The sequence below is a fragment of the Amphiprion ocellaris genome, chromosome 16, assembly GCF_022539595.1.
Source record: "Amphiprion ocellaris isolate individual 3 ecotype Okinawa chromosome 16, ASM2253959v1, whole genome shotgun sequence".
Lineage (NCBI taxonomy): Eukaryota > Metazoa > Chordata > Actinopteri > Pomacentridae > Amphiprion > Amphiprion ocellaris.
Window position 1 is genome coordinate 29,678,537 of NC_072781.1, and position 21,859 is coordinate 29,700,395.

Consider the following 21,859-nt stretch of genomic DNA (forward strand, 5'->3'; position numbering starts at 1 on the left):
TTGAAGCTAAAAATAACCCCGGCGAAATGCAGCGAGCTCGGGATAATCAGAACCCACGCCCATATGCGGGCCTATTTGCTCGCCCCGCTCAAAGTGCTGAGTGGCAAAAGACTGGGACACAATCACAATAGGATCAATAAGCAGACGGTGGCTGAGGAGGCTCACATCGTGCACGTGAAAAATGTGCCGCCACATGCTGACACACCTTCACACGAAGAATCAGTGTCTATAACTAACCGAGAGGGAGGATGCGGAGCTGATGTAAAAATTAATGGGCAGGATTTATTAGATTAGCCTGAGGTGCTCTTTAGTCAGGGCCTCATTCTGAAACGTAATTTACACAAACAGCGATATCAGAAACTCCTACTGGGACAGCAGTGGAAGAGTTTCAATTCTTTACTGACCATCATAATCCCGAACATCCCAAACCCCATTTTTAATCATGTTTATACCCAATATTTTGATAAAACTGCACAAGAGTTACAGGGAGAAGATCGGGGTGGATGACAGGTGAATAAAAACACTTCAAAACAAGAGCAAGGCATTAGCGTAGCAACTTTTTAAACACATGGGTAAGAAAAGAAATCATATAAAACTGTTAAAAACACAAGAAAATGGAAGCAAAATGAATTCAAATTAGACTTTGCTGTACTAGAATCCAGAAATGTGACACTAAATTTAAGAAATTACCTGAAATAAGTTTAACTATCTGGGACACATGCTGTGATAATGTAAATTACTGCTATATTTTAATGCAATAAGGGAAGTAAATCTGCTGTTTTTGTTCAAGTCTGTGCAGCAAAAGGATCTTAGAAACAGCTGAACCCTTGCGAACTTTAGAAAGGTACAAGACAATATGATACTGGAATCAATAGAGGGGAACAGCTGCACAGGAGGTGCCTTTAGAAATATCAAAAAAAAATAGTCAGTCAGTAGGTTAAAGACTGTAAAAAAAATGTCTCAAACAAGTGCATAAACAACCAGGAAAAAAGCAGAGTGATGCTACTGTCACTGCAAGCGGATACAGTAGTTCTAATTACACTATATTTACATTAAAAACAAGGTCAATATGTTGCAATATCACCTTTTATACCATTATCTCCCAAAAATATGAACATTATTAGGGCATAATCCATGTAGAATTTCCTTTAAGGCGTATTTGCAGTTATAAATTGGCTGTATTTTATTCTGTTTTCTGGGAGACGTGTTTGGATGATGCAGTAGTTGTTGCATTTCTGCATGTCATGAAAGGAAACATTTCTGATACAGGAGCTTGTCAAGTTGTTTTGCTGCCCCAAGTGGTTGAAACGCATAAAAAACTGCCAAAAAAAACAGACAAAAACCGAAATAAAATTCAGGTACTTTTATCACCATCACACGTGTCCATGCTCCAGGTGAGCGTTGGTCAAATAATTTAAACTATTTTACTTGTTATTAGGTAGTTTAGTGTCAAAGCCTCTGAAATCCAGTGAAATAAAACTACACTACTTTTCCAAAATATGGTAAAAAAAACTGTTAAATCAGCCGCTGTTTTGCTTTATTCATTGTTTGTCTCGTTGTTTCTTTTTTTGTCTCGCTTTCCCATTTTTTTGTCGCTTTGTGTCTCGTCTTGTTTTTCTTGTTTTTTGTCGTTTGTCTCATGATTTTGTCACTTTCCGTTTCCTTTTTGTCTCGCTCGTGTTTTTAGTCTTATTTTTGTCATTTTGTGTTTCTCTGTGTCTTTTTTGTCTCGTTTTGTGTCTTTTTTGTCTCACTTGTGTCGTTTATGTTTTTTTTGTCGATTTGTGTCTTGTTTTTGTAATATTTTGCCTTGGTTTTGTTGTTTTTTGTCTGACTTTTGTCATTCATGTTTTTGTCGCTTTGTATTTCCTTTTTGTCTCGATTGTGTTTTTTGTCTTATTTTGGTCATTTTGTGTTTCTCTTTGTTGTTTTTTGTCTCATTTTGTGTCTTTTTTGTCTGAATTGTGCCATTTATTCTTTTTTTGTCGCTTTGTAGCTTGTTTTTGTAATATTTTCTCTTGTTTTTGTAATATTTTGTCTTGTTTTTTGTCTGACTTGTCGTTTGTCTCATGTTTTTGTCGCTTTCTGTTTCCTTTTTGTCTCGCTTGTGTCATTTCTCCAGTTTTTTTGCCACATTGTGCCTAGTTTTTGTAATATTTTGTCTTGTTTTTGGGGGGATTTTTTTTTTATCCTACTTTTGTCGTTTTGACTCTAGAATAAAATACTATATTGTTCACTTCCAGATACCTGTGATTAAATGTTTTGTAGATATACTGTCATCTGTACGTTATAATGTGTAAATGATAAACTAAGGCATAATGTTTTTGAAATTTAACTTATTTTCTTAAGAAATTTCAGGTTGTTCATGATGTTTTGTAAAAAAGATAATTCCTTAAATGTGAACATTTTCAGAATGTACTTTTTTGCACTAAAACAAAGGAAAAAAAATTGGAGTTGTGGTTATTTATAGGTTATTATGCTGTGATTTAGCTGGTATGGCCCACTTGAGATCAAATTGGGCTGAATGTGACTCCTGAACTAAAATGAGTTCGACATACCTGCTGTAGAGTATGAATTAAACAAACAGTAACTGCTCAAGTAAATAGAAACACACGACCACATGTGCAGGTATTTGACAGTAAAATGTGCTGAAGCGCATAAAAATATTCAATAATCAAATTAGGATTAAACTCATTTAAAGTCAAAAAGTGCAAACAATGAAGTGGTGATGCTCATTTTCCGATCAAATAAAAATATAAATAGTATTTTAAGCTAACTCCTGATAGTTCCCCGGTACATAACCGCCTTAATAAGCCTCCACTGAGTCCAGCGAACAGAGCAGCAGCAACTGAGTCAGACTAACTGACCTTGAGAAGGACGGAGGCGAACAGCAGCGTCGAAGTGGAAAAAAAAAACTTCACTCAATGACAGAAATCATATCGGAGTAGAAGAGTCTCCGGCCTGGAGCTCCAGCGAGGTTAAATAATCACTATCTGAGCGTTTTATCTTGGCTAATGGCATTGTTTACTGCCAGGTGCCAACAGCATAATGAGCACGAGGCAGCAGAGACTTTCATTCATCACCGCAGAATATTTTACGCCTGACGCTTATAACTCGGAGAGGTCAAACTGTGTCGCCATGCTTACACGACCTAAAGCTAATGTCTACATATGGCAGCTGACAAATCTTATGCTGTGTAATCCTGTCTGTCATTTTAAAGGACACAGCATTTAATAAACATGTACATAAAGCAGAGAAACAGGAAACAACTACTGGGCTTGATACAGTCTGAATCTACACGTCTGTATTAAAGCTGCAGCTGAAACCAAATGTTTTTTTTTTTTATGTTGAGGCACCAACTTTAATATTTTATATCAATTGAGCTTCTTTGTGTCACTCATTAGTTGAGATTTCTTCTATTTTTGCTTGATTTGCATGAGCCTGTACGGCCTAGATTGACCCTCTGAACCTCAAACACTCAAGTGACACCATCTATCAGAGTCAGAAATGACAAAAACAGAAAGAATTGTCAGATTTTCAACTTTCTTGGCAATCAATGAAATAATAATCTCTAATGTAGTAAAAAATCTAGGCTTAAATTTGTGATCTTTTGTTAAAATCACTTTTTAAAAAAAGCCAAAAATTAAGCATTTGCTCTAAATAGATTCGGTAAAAACAACAAAATTCTGGTTTTCGTGGTGCAAATGGAAAGCTGTTAATGATTCAGTTGTTACAGTCACGCGACAAAAATTCAGGAACTTCTTAGTTGACCTGGGATGAACTGCAGGCTGTGTACAGTGAATTGGATACGAGTACAAAAACAAATGAAAACATAATAAATTAAATACCGATAACATGTCACTACTTTTCTCAGTATGTGTAACATCTGTGTGGAAAAACATTTTTTAAAATAAATAATAATCATATGAATTTTGCATTTTTTTCTTCTTTTTTTTGGGATTTGTGTCAGTTCAACTTTGTTAGTCATGGTTGTTCTGTTTCCATAGAGGTGCAGGACTTTATATTGCATTGAAAATCAGTCCGCAGTGAGGAAAAATGTGACAGGAAAGGTTAATAACTTTACATGCTGGCAATTCTAATGTACAGCAGCAAAATCGAACTTAAAATATAAAAATAGCATGAAAAACATGTTTCAAACAAAGTGTTTTCTGATCTGCAGTTTCTCTGTGAAGCTCCTTAAGTTTGGAAGAGTTTCTGTCATTCACACAACATCAAGAAGTCACTGCTAACAGAATATTTCACACATTATAACCAGTGATGCAGATTTTCTGGTGCATGTGCAGGTCAGTCGGGTAGTTTAGAGTTTCCTGCCTCTATTTGTCACAGCTTTCTGAAATAACTGGCGAGGAAAAAGCTGCAGAGCTGCTGGCTGAACTCAGAACCGTCTGATATTTATTTACTTACTGGTGTTAAACGGTTTGCTGCTGTAGGCCTGCAGACGGATTTAATAAGAGAGGCAGGAGAAGGTGGGAGAGGAGGCTGGAGATTACTCGCCTCTTTCCAAACCTCTAATTTCACAACCCACAGAAATCAATATGAGTTTCTCATATCCCCACTGGTGGATTATAAATAATTTGGGAACAATATTTATGTGATAGTTGCTCTGACAGGGACTGAAGCTGAGTTTATATTCATTACATTAACTTAAACTGTAAAGACATTTTTAAGATTGCTCTTAAAGCAACAGATACAATGAACTTTTTAAAATTCATTTTGTGTGAAAGTAAAAAAAAAAAATAAAAATTTGGCCAAAATATCATGAATCACAAATGTGTATTTTTATAAAAAATTTTTTTCAAATATTTCACAGCAAATTTACACTATTATTTGCTGTATTGAAATTATTTTAAATACATTCATTTAAGCATTCATATCATTTGAAATATTTTAGGGATTTAAAAATGGTAAATATTTTTTCAAACTGTTATTTCCCGTTTCCCTGTGAAAGTAATAATATTTAGTAAAACCACAGAAAAAATATTAATTAAAAGTCTATATTTTTACAAATTCATTTACAGTGTGTGACCGTAAAATTACACTATTTTTACTGTATTTAAACCAGCTAACAAATAAATATTTTGCAGATATTTGAATGTTCATTTACAAACATAATTTTTTTTCAACTTTGCTACCTGATTTTTGAGCTTTTTAAAAAGGATTTTTAAAAGATTTTTACAGTTTAAATATGGTAGCTACATCTATTGTCAGTACTCGTGAGTAAATTATGATTAATTTGGCATTTAAAGTCAAACCAGTGAGGAGATGAATGTTCCTACAGTTTGAGAAAAATAACGTCAGGATAAGACACTGTCCTGACCTAATTCCATGAATGAAAATAAAGAAAAGCACTCAGAGAGCACAGTACTCTGCCAAGGCTGCTCAGTCGTATCATTTCCGATGGATAAATCCTGATAAGTCCGCCAGTGTCCATTTGTAGTAGGATCGCAATCCTGTGATCATCAGCAAACAGCTGACGTAGTGTTCATTTGTTGTCATAGTTACAGTGACACCGTGCTGCTATCTCGCAGTCATACAGAAATGTTCAATAGATCTGTGGATCCAGACCATAAGCCGCATCACTGCCAAATCTATTCATTTGGTCCTTGTGCCAAAATTTCATCCAAATCTGCTATTCCATTTTTCAGTAATGTTGTGAGCAGACAGACAAACAGACTGAAGGACAAATGTACGGCAATCGTCGCCTAATTCCGCCAAGGAACATGGCTGAGTAATAAAGAAAGAAATCCCATCTCGTCACATCAGTGTCTGTTTTTCCCCTCAGACACCAGGGAGCAGTTCGCTGGCTGACAGGTGAGTCCCAGAAAAGGAATTAACGCCTCCAACATCTCGTCAGCCGCTACCTTCTCCGATAAAACGGTGCAAGACTCATCTAATCAAGGCAGCTTAAACCCCCGAATTAATTATTAAAAGCTCCTCCGAAGTTAGCGGCACCATTTAACCACTTTATCATCATCCGGACACGGCTGATCGATGAGCTGGAGACGGGAGGCAGATGGAGAATTTTAATCTTCTCAGTCAAAAATAATTATTAAAAAAATGGTGAAAAATCTCAAATAAATTAGTTTGACCTTCGTTTAAAAAAGAATTTAAAAAAACAGCCATCACGGGGAGAGAAGTCGCCCCAAACACCTCCATTCACTGCAGAATCTGCTGTACCCCAGCCGTCTTCAATTATTTACACTTTCCACTACATATTGAACATGTTTCTCTTTCGCATCATTAAAGTTGCATCACTCTCCCCCCTGCAAGACGTTTCATCAGAATGAATCAAAGTGACGTTGAGCTTTATTTTCAGGGGATGAAACGATGCGTTTTTGACGTGTTCAGATCGTGGACAGCCACAGACAGCTGATCGTTGTAGACTGAAATCTGCTTTGATATTTTAGGAACAACTCGCGCAAATCAGCTACACGCAGACGTGGGACAAAATGGAACATGAGCGAAGCATTTATCATTTAGACGGATGGGAATAGAAATGTATGTTTTCGTTGTTTTAATTAAAAGAACCCCCCTGAGATGTCTGAGCCGAGTCAAGACTGGAATTGATCCAATAAGCATCTAAATCGTGTTTAGCACAGAATTACCCAAAAAAAAGGAAGTGAATGAACATTTGATACTTTAGTAGTGCAAATTTCAAAGTAGTATAAACAGTTTATTAATTGTCTCAACATACTGGCAGAATTTTCAAGTAAAGTCTGATTTAATCCTCTCAACTCTGAGCAGTTTCTGGGTGTTTTTTGTTGTTATTGTTGCTCCCATCACATTTTTAACCCACTTTTTTCACTGCAGTATAAAGTCCTTTACCATTATGGAAACAGAACAACCATAACTAGAAGTGGAGAGAACTCAGAAATCTCTAATGTGCAGTATAGCAAAATTATAATGCCTTATATCATTATAAAAACAAACAAAAAATTAATTTCTTTAATAATTTCACAAAAACTGAAAAATAATACATTTACATATTTTAATTACAAGTGCAAACAGGTGTTACAAAAACTAGGAATAAGAATAGTAGGTCTACATACTACAGCTATTTTTAATAAATCCACTTTTAATTTGTTTTCTTACTTGTCTTCTATGTGCTCTGTGAAAGCACTGCCTGCAGCTCAGCCGAACTTAGCGAATTTTATCACGTAAGTTTCTAATAGCACCTGAGTGACGAATGACTTGACAGGAAGAGCAAAATGTTTAGTTTTTTGCAGAATCCTTTTAGGGCAAATGCTTTATTTTTTGCATTTTTTTTTTTTTAAAGATCAAAACGTATAATAAAGCAATTTGATCAAATTTCACAATTTTGATTTTAAATCTGATTAATATTCCCAACAAAATAAAAATCCACACGATAAGTTCAGTGACCTTTGTAAAGATGCAAAACAACAAAATTTTCCCTGTTTTTTAGTTTCTGCTTCTGACAAATGGTGTAATTTTGATGATTTTTAAAACAATAACATACTTATCAAACCTGCCAGTTGTGTTTGGTTCAGACAATTAAAGGCTACATTTAAAGCAAATGCTTAATTTTTGACTTTTTTTTAATTGAGACATGTAGAATAAAGTGATTTTAATAAAATATCATGATTTTTAGCTTAGATTTTAGTATTTTCCCCGCCTAAACAAAAAGTCATACATGATAAGTTCAAACACCATTGTAAAGTTAAAAAAACAGACATTTTTTCTGCTTTATTAGTTTCTGTTTCTGACAAATGGTGCAATTTTGGCAATTTTTAAAACATTATTATTTAGAATAAAGTGATTTTTTAAATGAAATATCACAATTTTAACCTTAACTTTAATTTTTCCAACAAAATAAAAAAAAAAAACACAAGATATGTTGAAACACAATTGTAAAGTTGAAAAACAACCAAATTTTCTGTTTTAGTTCCTGCCTCTGTGAAATGGTGTAATTTTGGTGATTTTTAAAACAATGACATCCTTATCAAACCTGCCAGTCAGGTTCAATTCAGACAATTAAAGGCTACATTTAAAGCAAATATATTTATGGCAATTTTTTTTTTAAACTGTGACATGTTGAATAGAGATTTTCAAGATTTTTAGCTTAGATTTCATTAATTTCCCCAACTAAACAAAAAGTCCTACAAGATAAGTTCAACTACCATTATAAAGCTGAAAAACAAACTAATTTTCTCTCTTTTTTAGTTTTTGCTTCTGACAAACGGTGTAATTTTGACGATTTTTAAAGCAAATCTGCCAGTCGTGTTCGGTTCAGACGATTAAAGGCTGAATTTAAAGTTAAGTGACTCATGAGTTCGCATGTGACTCTTTCTTTCATACTTTAAAGCAAATTAAACAAACATGCAATTAAATGGAACATGTTCTCTGATTCCTCTCGAGAAGCCACTTTAAAGCTCGTTCAGATGCATCTCAATTCCCAGTATAACTTTATAACTATGTCAGATGTCTTCCAGAGCACAGCCGAAATATTCACGCTATGGATATCGAGAGCCACAGTTCTACAAATGTCAAATTATTCTGCACACTGCTTCCCCTTAAAAGCTGTAATTTGGTCCTAAAAAGTTCCTCCAGTTGCACGGAAGCAATCAGAGCTGAAGAATGACCCTGATTTTTAGGTCCTATTCACTCGGCAGCTGGTTGAAATGCATCAGACACATATAGACGCCATCAGAGCTCACAACACATGAATGTAGTGAAAAAGTCCACAGGGAACTTGTTACTAAGCAGCTTCCACAGAACTAATCCAAGTGTAAAGATTGTAAACTCTGCAATCTGGTTTAAAACCTAAAATCTGGTTTAAAACCCAAAATCTCTCCCTGTGAGATGATTAGTGCAACACAAACACTGTACACTGATGCCTCCGATGTTGGCCGGAGTTAATTTTCGGTTAATTTGGAGGTTTGTTGTGTGGTTCATGAAACGAGAGACTGAATGAAGTTTCTAAAACCGTATAAATGCAAAAATCTAAAATTAATTCACAATAAAACACAAATCCTAACCAGAATTATGCCAAAAATCAAAATAATTATCAATTATTTTGTTTAATTAACATTATTTCAGATGAAATAACTGCTGATGGTAGCTGTGGACTATTTTTGATAAAATACTACATGTATTTAGGTCTTACAAGGTGTGACAGATTGAGAATTTGCTGTCTTTTGTTGCGGCACACGGGGAAAAAGAACACAACCGTGAACACAATTATGTTTTCTGCAGATTTGAAGCTTCATGCTGATCAACCATAATGTCATTACAAGAGCTTTTGGCCAAAGAAAAGAGCAGATTTTCTGAGTTGAGCAGATGTTTCAGCTGTAAAATGCGCATAGATGAATAATACAATAATTGTCGTAGCAATTATTTTTATGTAGCAGCTTTGAAAAACAGAGTTTTTTGATGGATATGTCAAAAAAAGAGGACGGAGCAGAAAGAAAAAAAGACGAGAAGTAAAAAGTGATGCCATGAAAGACACAAAATGCAAAATACTGAGTTTCAATACAAATAAAACTGATAGAAAACACACGAACTGATGCAAATAATGTCATAAAAACAACCAAAATGCCACTGCATCATGTAAAAGTGTGTAAAATAGACAATATCACTTACAAGGAAGTCTATAAAAATGGATTTTTGGAAATGATTTTTTAAAAAAAAGCTTGGTCACCCTTAGATTTTAGCATCAACATCAGCCAGAATGACCAAAATTGCAGATCTGAGGCTTCGAACTAGCTAAAATGGGGTTAAAATTTCCATTATATAGCTCAATTCCAGACAATGATAAGAAAAAAATGGAACCTTGTTTTGCTATTCTGTATGGTGGTGGTACAACAGTCTCTGTTTGTGCATTTGTTCTCTGTATTTTGAAGCGTTTTGGATGTTTTCAATGTCTCGAATGTGCACGACTGCTCATTGAAATGTCACAAACACTACAAACAGACACAACTTCCCCTGCGCCGCGCCGTTGTCACAGAAAGTGGCAATAAACGGCACTTTACTGCGTTTGCTTGTCATGTCTGCGTCGAGAATGTGAGCGCGGACGATTTCCCCGGGCCTCGGCACTGTAGCCCGGAGGGATCCTGAAACACAGCCAGGAGAAAACGGCGCCTTAAACATGTCACCTCAGCATCATTTAATGAAAAACATGCCACCGCAGACCATGCATCAAAACAATACCAGAGCTGCGAGGCTGCTGCTGCTTGTAAGCCCATGTAGAGTGTAATGTGACTGATAGGTGGGCTGATGTAATTCTGTTGCTTCCAGAGTCATGGTGATGGGCTGTTAATCTGGATTTAGGTTTCAGGGCCACTGTCTGACTGAAATCTAATCCTGCCGAGCAGCTCGGCAGGAAGACAGAGGCCTCAGACTGAACCGGAACTGCAGCTTGGACCCGACAGTCACAGAACAATCAACAATCAGGAAGCGGAATCTGAAGGAGGTCTGGGTTTCTCAGTGACACATCATAAATATAGCTGCAGTGCTTCATCATCACCGCTTTCCTAGGGATTTACTCATCACTGCATTGACTCATCCAGTCATATTTACAAAAACATTCATTATTTTTTTAGCTCTCTCCGTGCTTGTGACCAAAATTTCCAGAGCTGGTTTAATTTTAGAGGCTTTCTAACATGACATATCCATCTGATGCATATGTACTAACATCTTACAGATCACCTGTTTGTCTTTTTAGACAGATCAAAAGATACTTTATTCATACTTTTTGGAAATTTAAAGTGTGCAGTAGCTCACACATGTAGGATTTAAGAAGAATAAGGAAACTAATGTGCCAAAGAATGTGCAAATCAAGCCGCTAGAAGAGAAAAGGTGCACAATTGTGCCTGTATTTACAATAACAAGAGTATATGAAAGCCTAACTACAGTAAAGAAATAGAAATAAGCATATATAGGGGGTGTGTTTCTGAATATTGTTGTTAAAACTGAACATTGATGCATATTTGGCTGACACTTGTGACCAAAATTTCAATAGCTTGTTTAATTGTAGGTTCTTTGTGAAAAGACACATGACATATGATCCATCTGTTGCATATTTACTGATATGCAGCATCTTACAGATCATCTGTTTGCCTTTTTAGACAGAAAGATGGATGATGTATTCATATTCTTGGGGAAATTCAAGGTATGCAGGCGCTCACATCTAATGTGAAGCTAATGTGCAAAGTAATGTGCAAATCATGCTAGTAGAAGAGAAAAGTTGCAAAATTGTGCAGGTATTAAAAGACTAACTACAGTGTAGAAACAGAAAACAAGTATATAGGAGGAGTAGAACTGCACATTGATGTCAAAATCTTTGTGTGCAGGAGCAAATTTGAGAACTAAAGCTGATTCTGACTGAAGAAATAAATGACACAAACATTAATAAACACCAAGACGAACATATTTTATACCCGTCTTCCTCCATTTTTTTCCACTTTCTTATTTTGATGGTCTGTTTGAAGCCCTGCTGCATTGCAGTCCATTCTATCCCAGCAGCATTATAGCTGAGGCATGAGCTGACACTTTGCCCTGTATTACCCTGAGGTCACTCTGCTCCCTGTAATGGTATCAGCTCTCACAGGTCCCTACTTCACTCTGCAGCTTAAAGCGCAGCGATGGCTTAAGATTTGCTAACAGATTTAGATACGTCAATCATCCATGCAGAGGGACAATTGCTAGAAGTAAGACAACCTAGCTTTGATATCTTCATGTCGCTGTCACATCTCGACTCTTTGACGAGCTAGACTGTCACCAAATGCCACTGGAGCTGCGCTGCTGCAGTTCTGGGGGTGAAAAGTGTCAGTTGTGTCTCGCAGCAGAAACCAAAGCCAACTAGCAGTTGACCGGCAAGATTTTTTATTGGTTCTAAAAAGGTTCTGAGAAAGTTTTGCAAAGTTAAAGTAGTGGTTTTAGCAGGAAGTTTTCTTTTCAAGGCAGGATGAAGTTCTCTCTAAAAATGTTCTAAAACATTTTCTGAATGTTGCATTGAGAGCATCCTTCCTTCTTTTTTTATCATTTAACACTGTGGGAACATTTTATTGGAGAACATTCTCAGAATAATGACAGTATAATGTTCCACCTTTGTTAATATATTACTCTACAGGTCAACATTGATGTCAGCAGGAAGTTCTTTTTAGTTCCCAGAATGTTCTTCTTAGAGGTAGGATAAAGTTCTCTAAAAATGCTCTTAAACTCTTTCCAAATGTTGCACTGAGAATGTCTTTTTTTTTTTTTGTTGCCATGCAACATTGAGGGAACATTTTATAGAAGAACTTTCTTTGAACATCATCTTATAATATTTCTTATGAAACTTTATTAGAACTTGTAGGTAATGTTAGCCGATGTGAGAACATTCCATGCTTGCTGGTTGGAGCACGTCCAAGAATTTGACAGACGTGGCATAAATATGTCAATAGGACAAAAGATTATGAACTCAGTCAGGTGATATTTGACTTTTATCAAAAAAATCAAACTTGCAGGTCGTGGACATGAAGTTTTGAGGTCAACAGTGGATTTTGTGCAAGAGAAGTCTTAAAATCCTTCAAGACATCTTCAGGTAGCAGCAGTTTACGCTCACTTCCTTTGGGATTCTACTTGAAATTTGGTTTAGTTGTTTTGTTTTGACCACCGCAGCCCAAAATCAGATCAAAAAAGAAAAAAAAAAATCTGTCGCTTTCAATTTCACGACCTACAAAGACAAAGGACGACGCTGACGAGAGCCCACAGTTGGCCCGCTACTCTTAAATCCTCTCCGATTCTGAGCGCAAGCCAGTGTGGCCAATTCAGTAATACCACATAACACATTCACACATAATGGATGGTTAATGTGAAAATGATGGCTTTTTCAAATCAAAGCAGCATGTGGGTGGCGGAAACCCAGGGGTGGGAAGGCGAAGGGTGTTTCGGATTATTGAGCGACAGAACTTTTTTCCGAGGCGAGCCGGAGAAGGAGTGACATTTTCCCTTGGATATCTATCAATGACGCTTAATGGTTTTCATAAGCACTTGCTGGAGAAATGGCATTCTTCTTCTTCTTCTTTAATGGTTAATTAATAAATGAATGGATGATGATGAATGGCCTCCATTTTTTCCTCCTCCTGGTAATGAAAGGAGAGTTTTCCCCCCTATGTTTTTCTAATTATCAGAGGGAACATTCCCTGGACGTTTTCATTATCATGGACACAAAAGAAGCAGCTGCACGAGCCGAAGCAGGTGGAAGGAAGTGAGCTTTCTCGATCGTTTATGCAATATATGATCACGATAATTAAATAAATGGCGATGCATTCCAACATGCTTCAAGAAAAGCAACAGCACTGAGGCTAGGGTTAATATTTTAATCAATACAAATGGCTATAATTCATAGCACCATGAGTAAGAAATGCAGCGTTTGTTGTACGTTGTGCATTGATTTATGGCTAATTTGTGTTAAGCTGCAGGAAGAAATGAAACAAATTGAAATGCATGAGCCTCTATGATCTGAATTCCATAAGGTAACGATTTGTCAGCTATTTTTTCCCCACTGCAGACATGCGAGACACCTGATATACGTAGTGCATGAGGTCAGCATTAAAAATAAATATACTCCTGTGACTGGAGGCCCAAACCTGCATCAGAGAACCAACATCACAAGCTCAGGGAGGTCCAGCACAAAATGTGACACCATTTTGAGAGCAGGGAGATTTAGATTTATCATGGAGGAGACTGTGTGTGTGTGTGTGTGTGTGTGTGTGTGTGTGTGTGTGTGTGTGTGTGTGTGTGTGTGTGTGTACTGTATATTTATGTATGTGTGTGTGTGCATGTCATTGATTACTGCAAGAAAATCCCCCGCAGCACCAATCAATAGCATGAGCAGCTCTAGCATGACTTGAGTCAAGGACGGAGAACAGAAATGGGAAGAATCAGCCTCCATTAGCAAGCGGGATTCGTTTCTTTTCATGTCAAGATTGGTTTATCTGGAGTTTTCAAAGTGTTCATTGTTGTGTTTGATCATAACCTAAATCTGAACGTTTGTGATATAGAATGTTTGGATGTTTACAGGAAGGAAACAGCATCGAAGTAACTCCGAGGTTACAGGAAAACAAAACCACTTAGTGCACATGTCAGAGCCTGCATTCAGATGTCAAATCAATGAGCGTACAGTGGTCTTAAATGGTGCATCAAGAACAAGTATATCAAGGAATCTTCAAATGATTTAGTCAAAAGTCAGTGTTGTTTGGAACATTGTACTACTACAACCCACGAGCACTCAAAAAAGTACAGAAACTAGATTGTTTTAAACAACTGCAGGAGAAATTGAGAAGAACTACATAAACTGAATCATTTTCCTCTTTGGAAATTACAGAGGTAGTCTAAAACTACAAATTGTGCAACTTAACTCAGTGCATGGTTGCAAAAGAATTGCACTAATGTACAGCTTTTTCAGTTGCAAGCATTACCTTAATGAGTTATGTTGACATCACAATGTTGCTAATTGCATCAACCTAATATTCTATGTGATTTAAACTCACATTTCTATGCTAATTGCTTTCATGAAATTTAACAAAATTCAAGTTGTACTAACCTAATGAAATTGGCAAGATAACTTAATTTTTGGTAATTTAAAGTCCCTTCACCTACACGTATAAATGCAGGGACAAAACCAGAATGTGAAGATTGTGTGTTAGAGGGAACAAAGGACAGCTCAAGGTAACATTTCTCAACAAAATTGACAATATTATCAAATACACAGCTTCAAAAATGTTGTTTTTGAATGAATAAGGATCCTAAAAGATACTACATGAACAAAACCCCCACAAATGTAAAAAATACTTAAGAAAATCTATTTGAGGCAACTTAATTTTAAAAGGATGTCTACTTAAAAACTCGTGTTCATAACTATATTTGTAATTAAGCACACTTGAAAAATCAACAACAATATGGAAAACCTTGATAAAGCAGCTAGTTTTTGTGGTAAATAAATGGGGAAAACGTATGTTTATCCAACAAACATTATTTAAAAATTCCCTTGATCAAGAACGAAAACCAATTCCAGTAACTCACTGTCCTTCGTTGGTTGAACATAATTTCATAAGAAGCTGTCAAAACTCAAGAAGATTGATGCAAACTGTTTGTTGAGCCCAAACCTTTCCACATTGTGCAAATCATATTGCACATTTCACCAGAAAACCTACATAATACCAATCAACATCCATTTTATATGATGCTCACAGTACTCAGTGTGTCAACAAATACCATAAAAACATCCACTGTTGTGTGTTTCAGGCCAAAATTGTCGCCTCTTGCATGCATAAACCTATAAAGGTCATTCTAGCCTCTGTTGACCAAGATGTCATAGTGTTGCTTAGTGAGCATCCAACACATGATGCAGCAAAGTGTTCAAATATCCACAGCAGAGAGATTGATTATCGGGTCCTGCATAGTTCAGATAGCATTACTGTACCAGTCAATACCATTGATCACTCTCCTGCAATATTCAGCCTACAGGAGTGTCAAATACACCATTTCCAAAACAGGATGGCAGCAAAAGTCAATTCTAAACCAAATGGTCTGGAAAAAACTCAACAATCTCCACTTCATCAAACACAAATCAAACATCATGATACAGAAGCAGCCAGGAGGCAAATCTGGTTCAGCCAAGCCCACTCACAGCAAAGTTCAAGAACAGAAAGCATGAGGAAGACTTACGTGTTTTGCGGTGGCCGTGTGTACGTGTGGTGAGCGTTGTGGAAACCATCTCCGTAGTCGTATGTTCCGCCGTCCACATCTGCGTAGAGTCGTGTAGAACCGTCGGATTGGACGGAGACGAGCTCGATGTCGCACCTCCGATTATGAAGGTTGTCCGCGGCGCTGCAGTGGTCGTAGTAAAACCCGAAGGTCCGCGTCCGTTACGATTTCCAGGATTCCGAGGGGTTACCTGACTACCAGAAGCTCCGCCCCCTCTAGGGTTTATCGTAGTGGTGGTAGCAGTGGTGCGAGTTCTACCTTTCGCCACAGTTACAGTTCGAGGCGTGGGGTTCCCGCCGTCGACTGTAGGTGTAGTGGTAGTAGTAGTAGTAGTGTCGGGACTCTTGGGAATCCCGCTTGGCTTGGAGAGGAAGATAGGATCTTGACCGATTCGGTTAGCATCCACCAGGTCTGTCGGCACATAATCCCGAACTGTGCCGACGACAATCCATTTCAGAAGCATCAGGCTCAATCCGAGGCCGATGAAACCAATAAGCAAGGGGACCACACACAGCCATGTCTGCTGGCGAGGCCATACTGCACAGCGGAGGGGACCCTGATCCTGGGCCTGGGCCTGGGCCTCTCCACGGGCCCCAGAGGCCCCGGAACGCTCAGGTTCCTCCAGGATTACTGCCCCGGACACAGCTGCCCCAGAACACTCACTCATCCTTTCCTGCCGTCCTTTTATGGCTCAGTGAGGGTTAACCCTGCAATAGGTATCAGTAGCACATGGCAGAAAGGTTCCCGACAACACTGGACATTTAGAAAAAGACAAAGGGAAAGGTGAAGTAATGGATAGAGAAGCACCCCACAGGATCTGACTCTCAATAACACGTGCACAGATATGTATTCCAAGGATAGAGAGAAGGGGAGGGTTGCAAGAGATACATGCAGACACACAATCACAAACACACACTCACACTCACACTCAGTGACACCCAGTGAGAAACAGGAGAGCTGGCGTAGACGGATAATCGCCCGATTAGTCCGTGTTTAGTCCTGCCCAAACTCTCGATGTCCAACAGAAGCAACAGTGAACTCCAGGAACGTTCACGGCAGGGTAAAAAAGCAGGAGGAGAAGTGGAAGAAGTGACGCCTCTAACGGGAGGAAAGAGGGACAAAGAGAGAGATGGGAGGGAGAGATGGGTGGGAAGGCAACGGCTTTACATCTGTGCATGTGAGAAATCCATGGCATCAGTGTCGGGATGCCATTGCAGCAAAAAATCCACAACTATTTTCACTTGGCATGCATGTATGTCCCCTCCATGTATGATCCACGGTGGGACAACAGGATCTATTCAGAGAATGAAACTTGCAGGGTGGGTCTGGTTGCTTCTCCACGCCTTGCAGGACCGAATTTTTTTTTTTTAAATGTTGCTTGATGCAGTCTGTTCCAACAGCTTTAGCCAAGTCAGCGTCCGTCGGATCCCAAAATCCGTCTCTTTTGTAACTGAAAGAGAGTCAGAGCGAAGAGATGTATGCGTCTCTTCGGCACTCTCCCATGATTATCCGCTATCTTTGCCACCCCGCTGTCTTCCAAATCAGCCTTTCTTTTTTTTCCTTCAATATTTATCACTCTCTGGCTCCAAACCCCACTTTGCCTCCTTGTGCTCCAAATTCCAGCGAGATCTAAAAACAAAGCAGTAGAATCCAATTAATTTTCCACAATCCAGTCAGAAAGAAAACACTTGAGATGAGGACAGGGAGGAAAAAAAGAATGAGGGGTGTTGTCGCGCAGTATCACAGGGCGGATAAATCTGCAACTGCAACGCGTGATCCTGCTCCTTCTCCAGCCAGCTGCAGATCAGATTTCCCCAAGCTGTCCGCTCAGCTGTCTACTGTCTCAGTATACTGTTGGTTTAATAACGCAGCAGCAAGTGCTCAGGAAAAGCCTCTCTTCGTCTATTTGCGGAGAACATTCCGCCACAGAGGGGATAAAGATGTGAGAAGAAGAGGTTGAAAGAAGCAGGGAGTGGATGGGAATGAACGAAAGAGCGCAAAGCAAGAGATGAGAGGAAGAAAAAACAGGAAAAATATCCCACTGATTCTTGCTTTCTGCCCTGAAAGCTATTCTTTCGAGTCAGCCTGTGATTTGTTGGTCTGGTTGCTGGGATCTTCTGCTCGTCCTTCCCCTCCAGGATGCTTTTTTTCTCCCCTCTTCTCTCTCTTTCTTGGAGATGATTAGGATTGTGCACCCGGCGCCGGGATGGGAACTTGCAACTGCAGCACCGAAGGCTCCCCAACCCCCTCCGGGGTTAGCAACATCCGACGATTGCAGCTGTCCCGCTTTACCTGTGGCAAATCGTGATGCAGACGCGCATACAGCTGCCTCCCCGAGCTGCTGCCGCTGAGAGACGGAGAACGAATGAGAAGGGGGAGAGGGAAAAAACGCAGACAGAGCAGAGCTAGAGAGAGAGAGAGGGAGGAGAGAGAGAAAGGGAGGCAGGCAGGGAAGCAGGGAGGGAGGAGGGAAAAGAGGCTGCACCTGCTAGATGCACCAGCACTGGGAAGCTTGCCCACCTCCGTTAGCAGGGAGGGGACCGAGTAAAGATGCAGAATGCATACAGAAAACTGGGGGGAAAAAAAAAAGAGAAGAAGATAGGGAGTGGAGGTGTGTGTGTGTGTGTGTGTGTGTGTGTGTGTGTGTGTACAGATAAAGATAATGAGAGCAGGAGAAGCAGGGAGGGGACAGATCTCTGCAGTTACCGGAGAGAAGCCCGAGTCCCAGACGGATCAGAGCCGCCGAGGCACAACGCAGGAACCGTCACTCATCGGTTCGGCCACACCCACAGCCTGGCATTACAGGAGACATAAAGCACAGCAGAGACGGACATTTTAACCAAAAAGCTAACTTATGTGTATTTTTATGACTATATTTGGTCATATTGGAGCTATAAAAGGCTATAAAACTGGATCTGTATGCAAATAATCGCGTCTTATATCAGTGCAAGAACTTGCTACTGACACAAATGTATTTTTTAATGAAATATTATTTTTTCTTATTTATTCTGTTTTTTTTTTGAGGGCACCCACCCTCTCCAATGAAAACAGAAACAAAAGCAAAAAAAACCCTCAAAAAACAGATGATATGGATTCTAAAAAAAAAAAAAAAAACCCAACAACAAAAAAAACTAATTTATGAGTATTTAATCTTATATTTACGATTAGATTTACTGGATATAATGGACCTTAATCACAATTTCAAGACTATAAACTGGATTGATTTAAAAATAATTGCTTCTCCCACTATATTTTTGCATTTTGGTAGCACTAATAATACATTTGTGTCTTAATGAAGTACATTGTAGCTTTCTTATCTATTCTGTTCTTTGAGACTCCCCAGTAAACAGAGGAGAAATGGATTTTCAAACCAAAAAGCAACGTTAAGTGTATTTAATGCCATGTTTACTAGTATATTTGGTGATATACTGGATCTTAATCACAGTTTAGACCAGGGGTCCCCAACCTTTTTGAACCTGAGAGCAACTTCAAGGGTACTGAGTAGTATGAAGGGCACCTTGTTTGATACAAACTTCCTCAATAGCAAACTTGCGCCATCATCTTTAAACAATAATAATAATGAAAATAATATGTAAAAAGACTGTCTGATCACATTTATGTTAATTATTCCTTACAATAATTAATAACAACGATTTCCACAACAATGATGGTAGGAAACACACACACACACACACACACATATATGGAAAACTGTTCCAATATTTAAAAGTCAGAGGTATCCCATTTCTGAAACTTTGGTAAATATCTTTCTTGGCAGTTTTGTATGAATCAGCATATTTGCAGCATTTTGTTCAAAATCACACCAGTTACATTTCTGTGCAAATTATCACTTCTAACATTTTTAGGAAATCATTAGCTATCATCAAATCATGCTTCATTTGTACAAACCACTACCTTTGTAACATTTTTGAACAATTCATGAACTCTATCCCATGTTTGTACAAATTATCAGTTATGTAAGAAAAAAAATCAACTCTTTCACATTTTGAAATGAATCCTATCACATTAGTACTAATCACCAGCATTTTTCACCAGCATTGCAACATTTTTAACAGATCATAACAACAAATCATTACATGTTTTCAACTAATTATTTTTCACATTTTTATGTAATGGCACGGTGTTTTGAATGACAACATGTTACCTCTTTCTTTGTCTGTAAATGTGTGTTAGTGGGAAGCCTGGCATTGCAGAGCTTATCATGTCTTACCTTTACCTTGCAGCTCACAGTTCAGATGGTTCAGTTTCCCAGTGATGTGCGTTAAAAATACAAGGGCAAGAATCCACTCAGTGTCCTCAAGAAGCGAGATGTCTTCCCCTTTGGATTGCAGGAACTCTTTGATTTCGGTCAACAGTGACAAAAAACGCTGTAAACCTGGTCCCCTGCTGATCCATGGGGTTTCTGTGTGTAGTAACAGGTCACCGTGTTCAGCTAACAGCTCCTCCAGCAGCACCTTCAATGTCTGGATCACCTCTGCATCGTACAATGAAGCCTGCATACCGACCCGTCATGGAGGAGCCTCGTCCGTCGTCAATGAAATAAGCTTTTCTAATGGTACGTTTTTCCCCACGAAGAAACTTTTCGCCTCGTTGTAGATGTCAAAGCTGCCTTTAAGTCCCGGGTTTTCCTGTCCGTAGTGCGCAGTCTATGTGCGCTAGCAGGTGGCTAGTTAGCATGGAAGCTTTGTAGCGGCTAAACTAGCGTCTCTCCACATTGCGCCGCTTTGCCGACGCAATAGTCGCCCCGCAAATAGGACACACACATTTATCTTTCACTGTCGTGAAAAAGAACTCTTCCTCCCAGTCATCGTGAAAATAGTGTTTCCTCTTTCACTTCTCTGTCATGTTTTGGGGGTTAAAAACCGCATCTAGCTTCCCAAAGTGTCTGCACATGGACGCTTCAGCAAAGAATGACGTGGTGGTTTGACATGCGCAGTGAACTTTGACTCGGACATGGTCAAAGTTCATTTACACCGAAGACAGTTTTTTTTTTTTTTTTTTTTAATTATAATAAATATTGTAATTTAAAATCTACATTAATGTAAGTATTTTTGATTTAAAAAGAACAGCAGCTATATTTTTTTATAAGGAATTTCATGGTGACTAGTGTTATTTTTAGAACATGTGTGGAGGGCAACTCACATGGTCTCTGGGGGCAACCAGGCGCTGTGGGCACCGTGTCGGCTACCCCTCGTTTAGAGGCTGTACAACTGGATTTGTGTGTAAATAATTGTCTCTCCCACTGTATTTTTTCAACAACTTGGTGGCAATATATACAATTTAGTTTTTTACTGGAGTACATTATTGCCTTCTTATCTATTTTGTTCTTGGGAAGCCCTAAAAATCAGAGAAAAGATGGATTTTCAAACTATGCGCATAAATTCATTTTCACTGTAGAATCCTGATTATTATATATATTTTTATCACACCCAATGTAATATATCCAGCCTTGTTATCTATTCTGTTCTTTAAAGGCTTTGATTGTATGTAATTATTGCATGTATTTTTAGGTTGATAATTGTCTTTCCATGCGGTGGATTGATTTTTACATTAGTGGTGCTGCCTCTGAGGTATATCTTGAATGACATATTGCTATATATTGCAGATTATTATATTACATTTAAGACAATGTACAAACAGTATTTTTTTTCTTTAAACAGAAATACTCGTAAAATATTTAGCTCCAAATCATCGATTTTTGCATCCAGAGTTCCGTGATTTAATGTCATTCAGGGAAAATCTGATCACACAATATTATTTAACTTCATTAAAGTCAAATAGAGTTTTTATTGGACAGTTTGTCTGTTTTTTCTTTTAGTTAATTTGGTCTCTTCCAGTTCATTGTTGCAGCATTTCTTCTCAGCACAGAGTTCAGCAATCAGTCAGACTTTATGGATGATACTTTGACATCTTATCACCTGTTTTTTATTGATGTTGCTCTTTGTTTGGGCGGCGCTCCTTCCTATGTCTGTTCAACCATGGAGGCTGAACAGACCTGAACCCTCCCTACTCTCCAGCAGACTCCAGCCTCCTCCCCTTTCATAGATCTACCAGCTAAAGGGATTGGTGTAGTCAGAATGCTGACAAACCCAACTGCGTGCAAAGGTTG

At 38.3% G+C, this 21,859-nt stretch overlaps 1 protein-coding gene across 2 annotated transcripts in view; it reads right to left on the reverse strand.

Moving 5' to 3' along the window:
• The window catches only part of LOC111579075 (pro-neuregulin-3, membrane-bound isoform), a 464,743-nt gene extending 446,639 nt beyond the window's left edge, over positions 1-18,104 (reverse strand). The window contains exon 1 of one of the 2 annotated variants that reach the window (XM_055018709.1): positions 15,691-18,104. In XM_055018709.1, coding sequence (XP_054874684.1) covers positions 15,691-16,396 — 706 coding nt within the window. In that variant the 5' untranslated portion in view covers positions 16,397-18,104. The remainder of the gene's footprint in view (positions 1-15,690) is intronic. The other variant, XM_055018708.1, reaches the window with a different exon arrangement.
• Between the last annotated feature and the right edge of the window lie 3,755 nt (positions 18,105-21,859).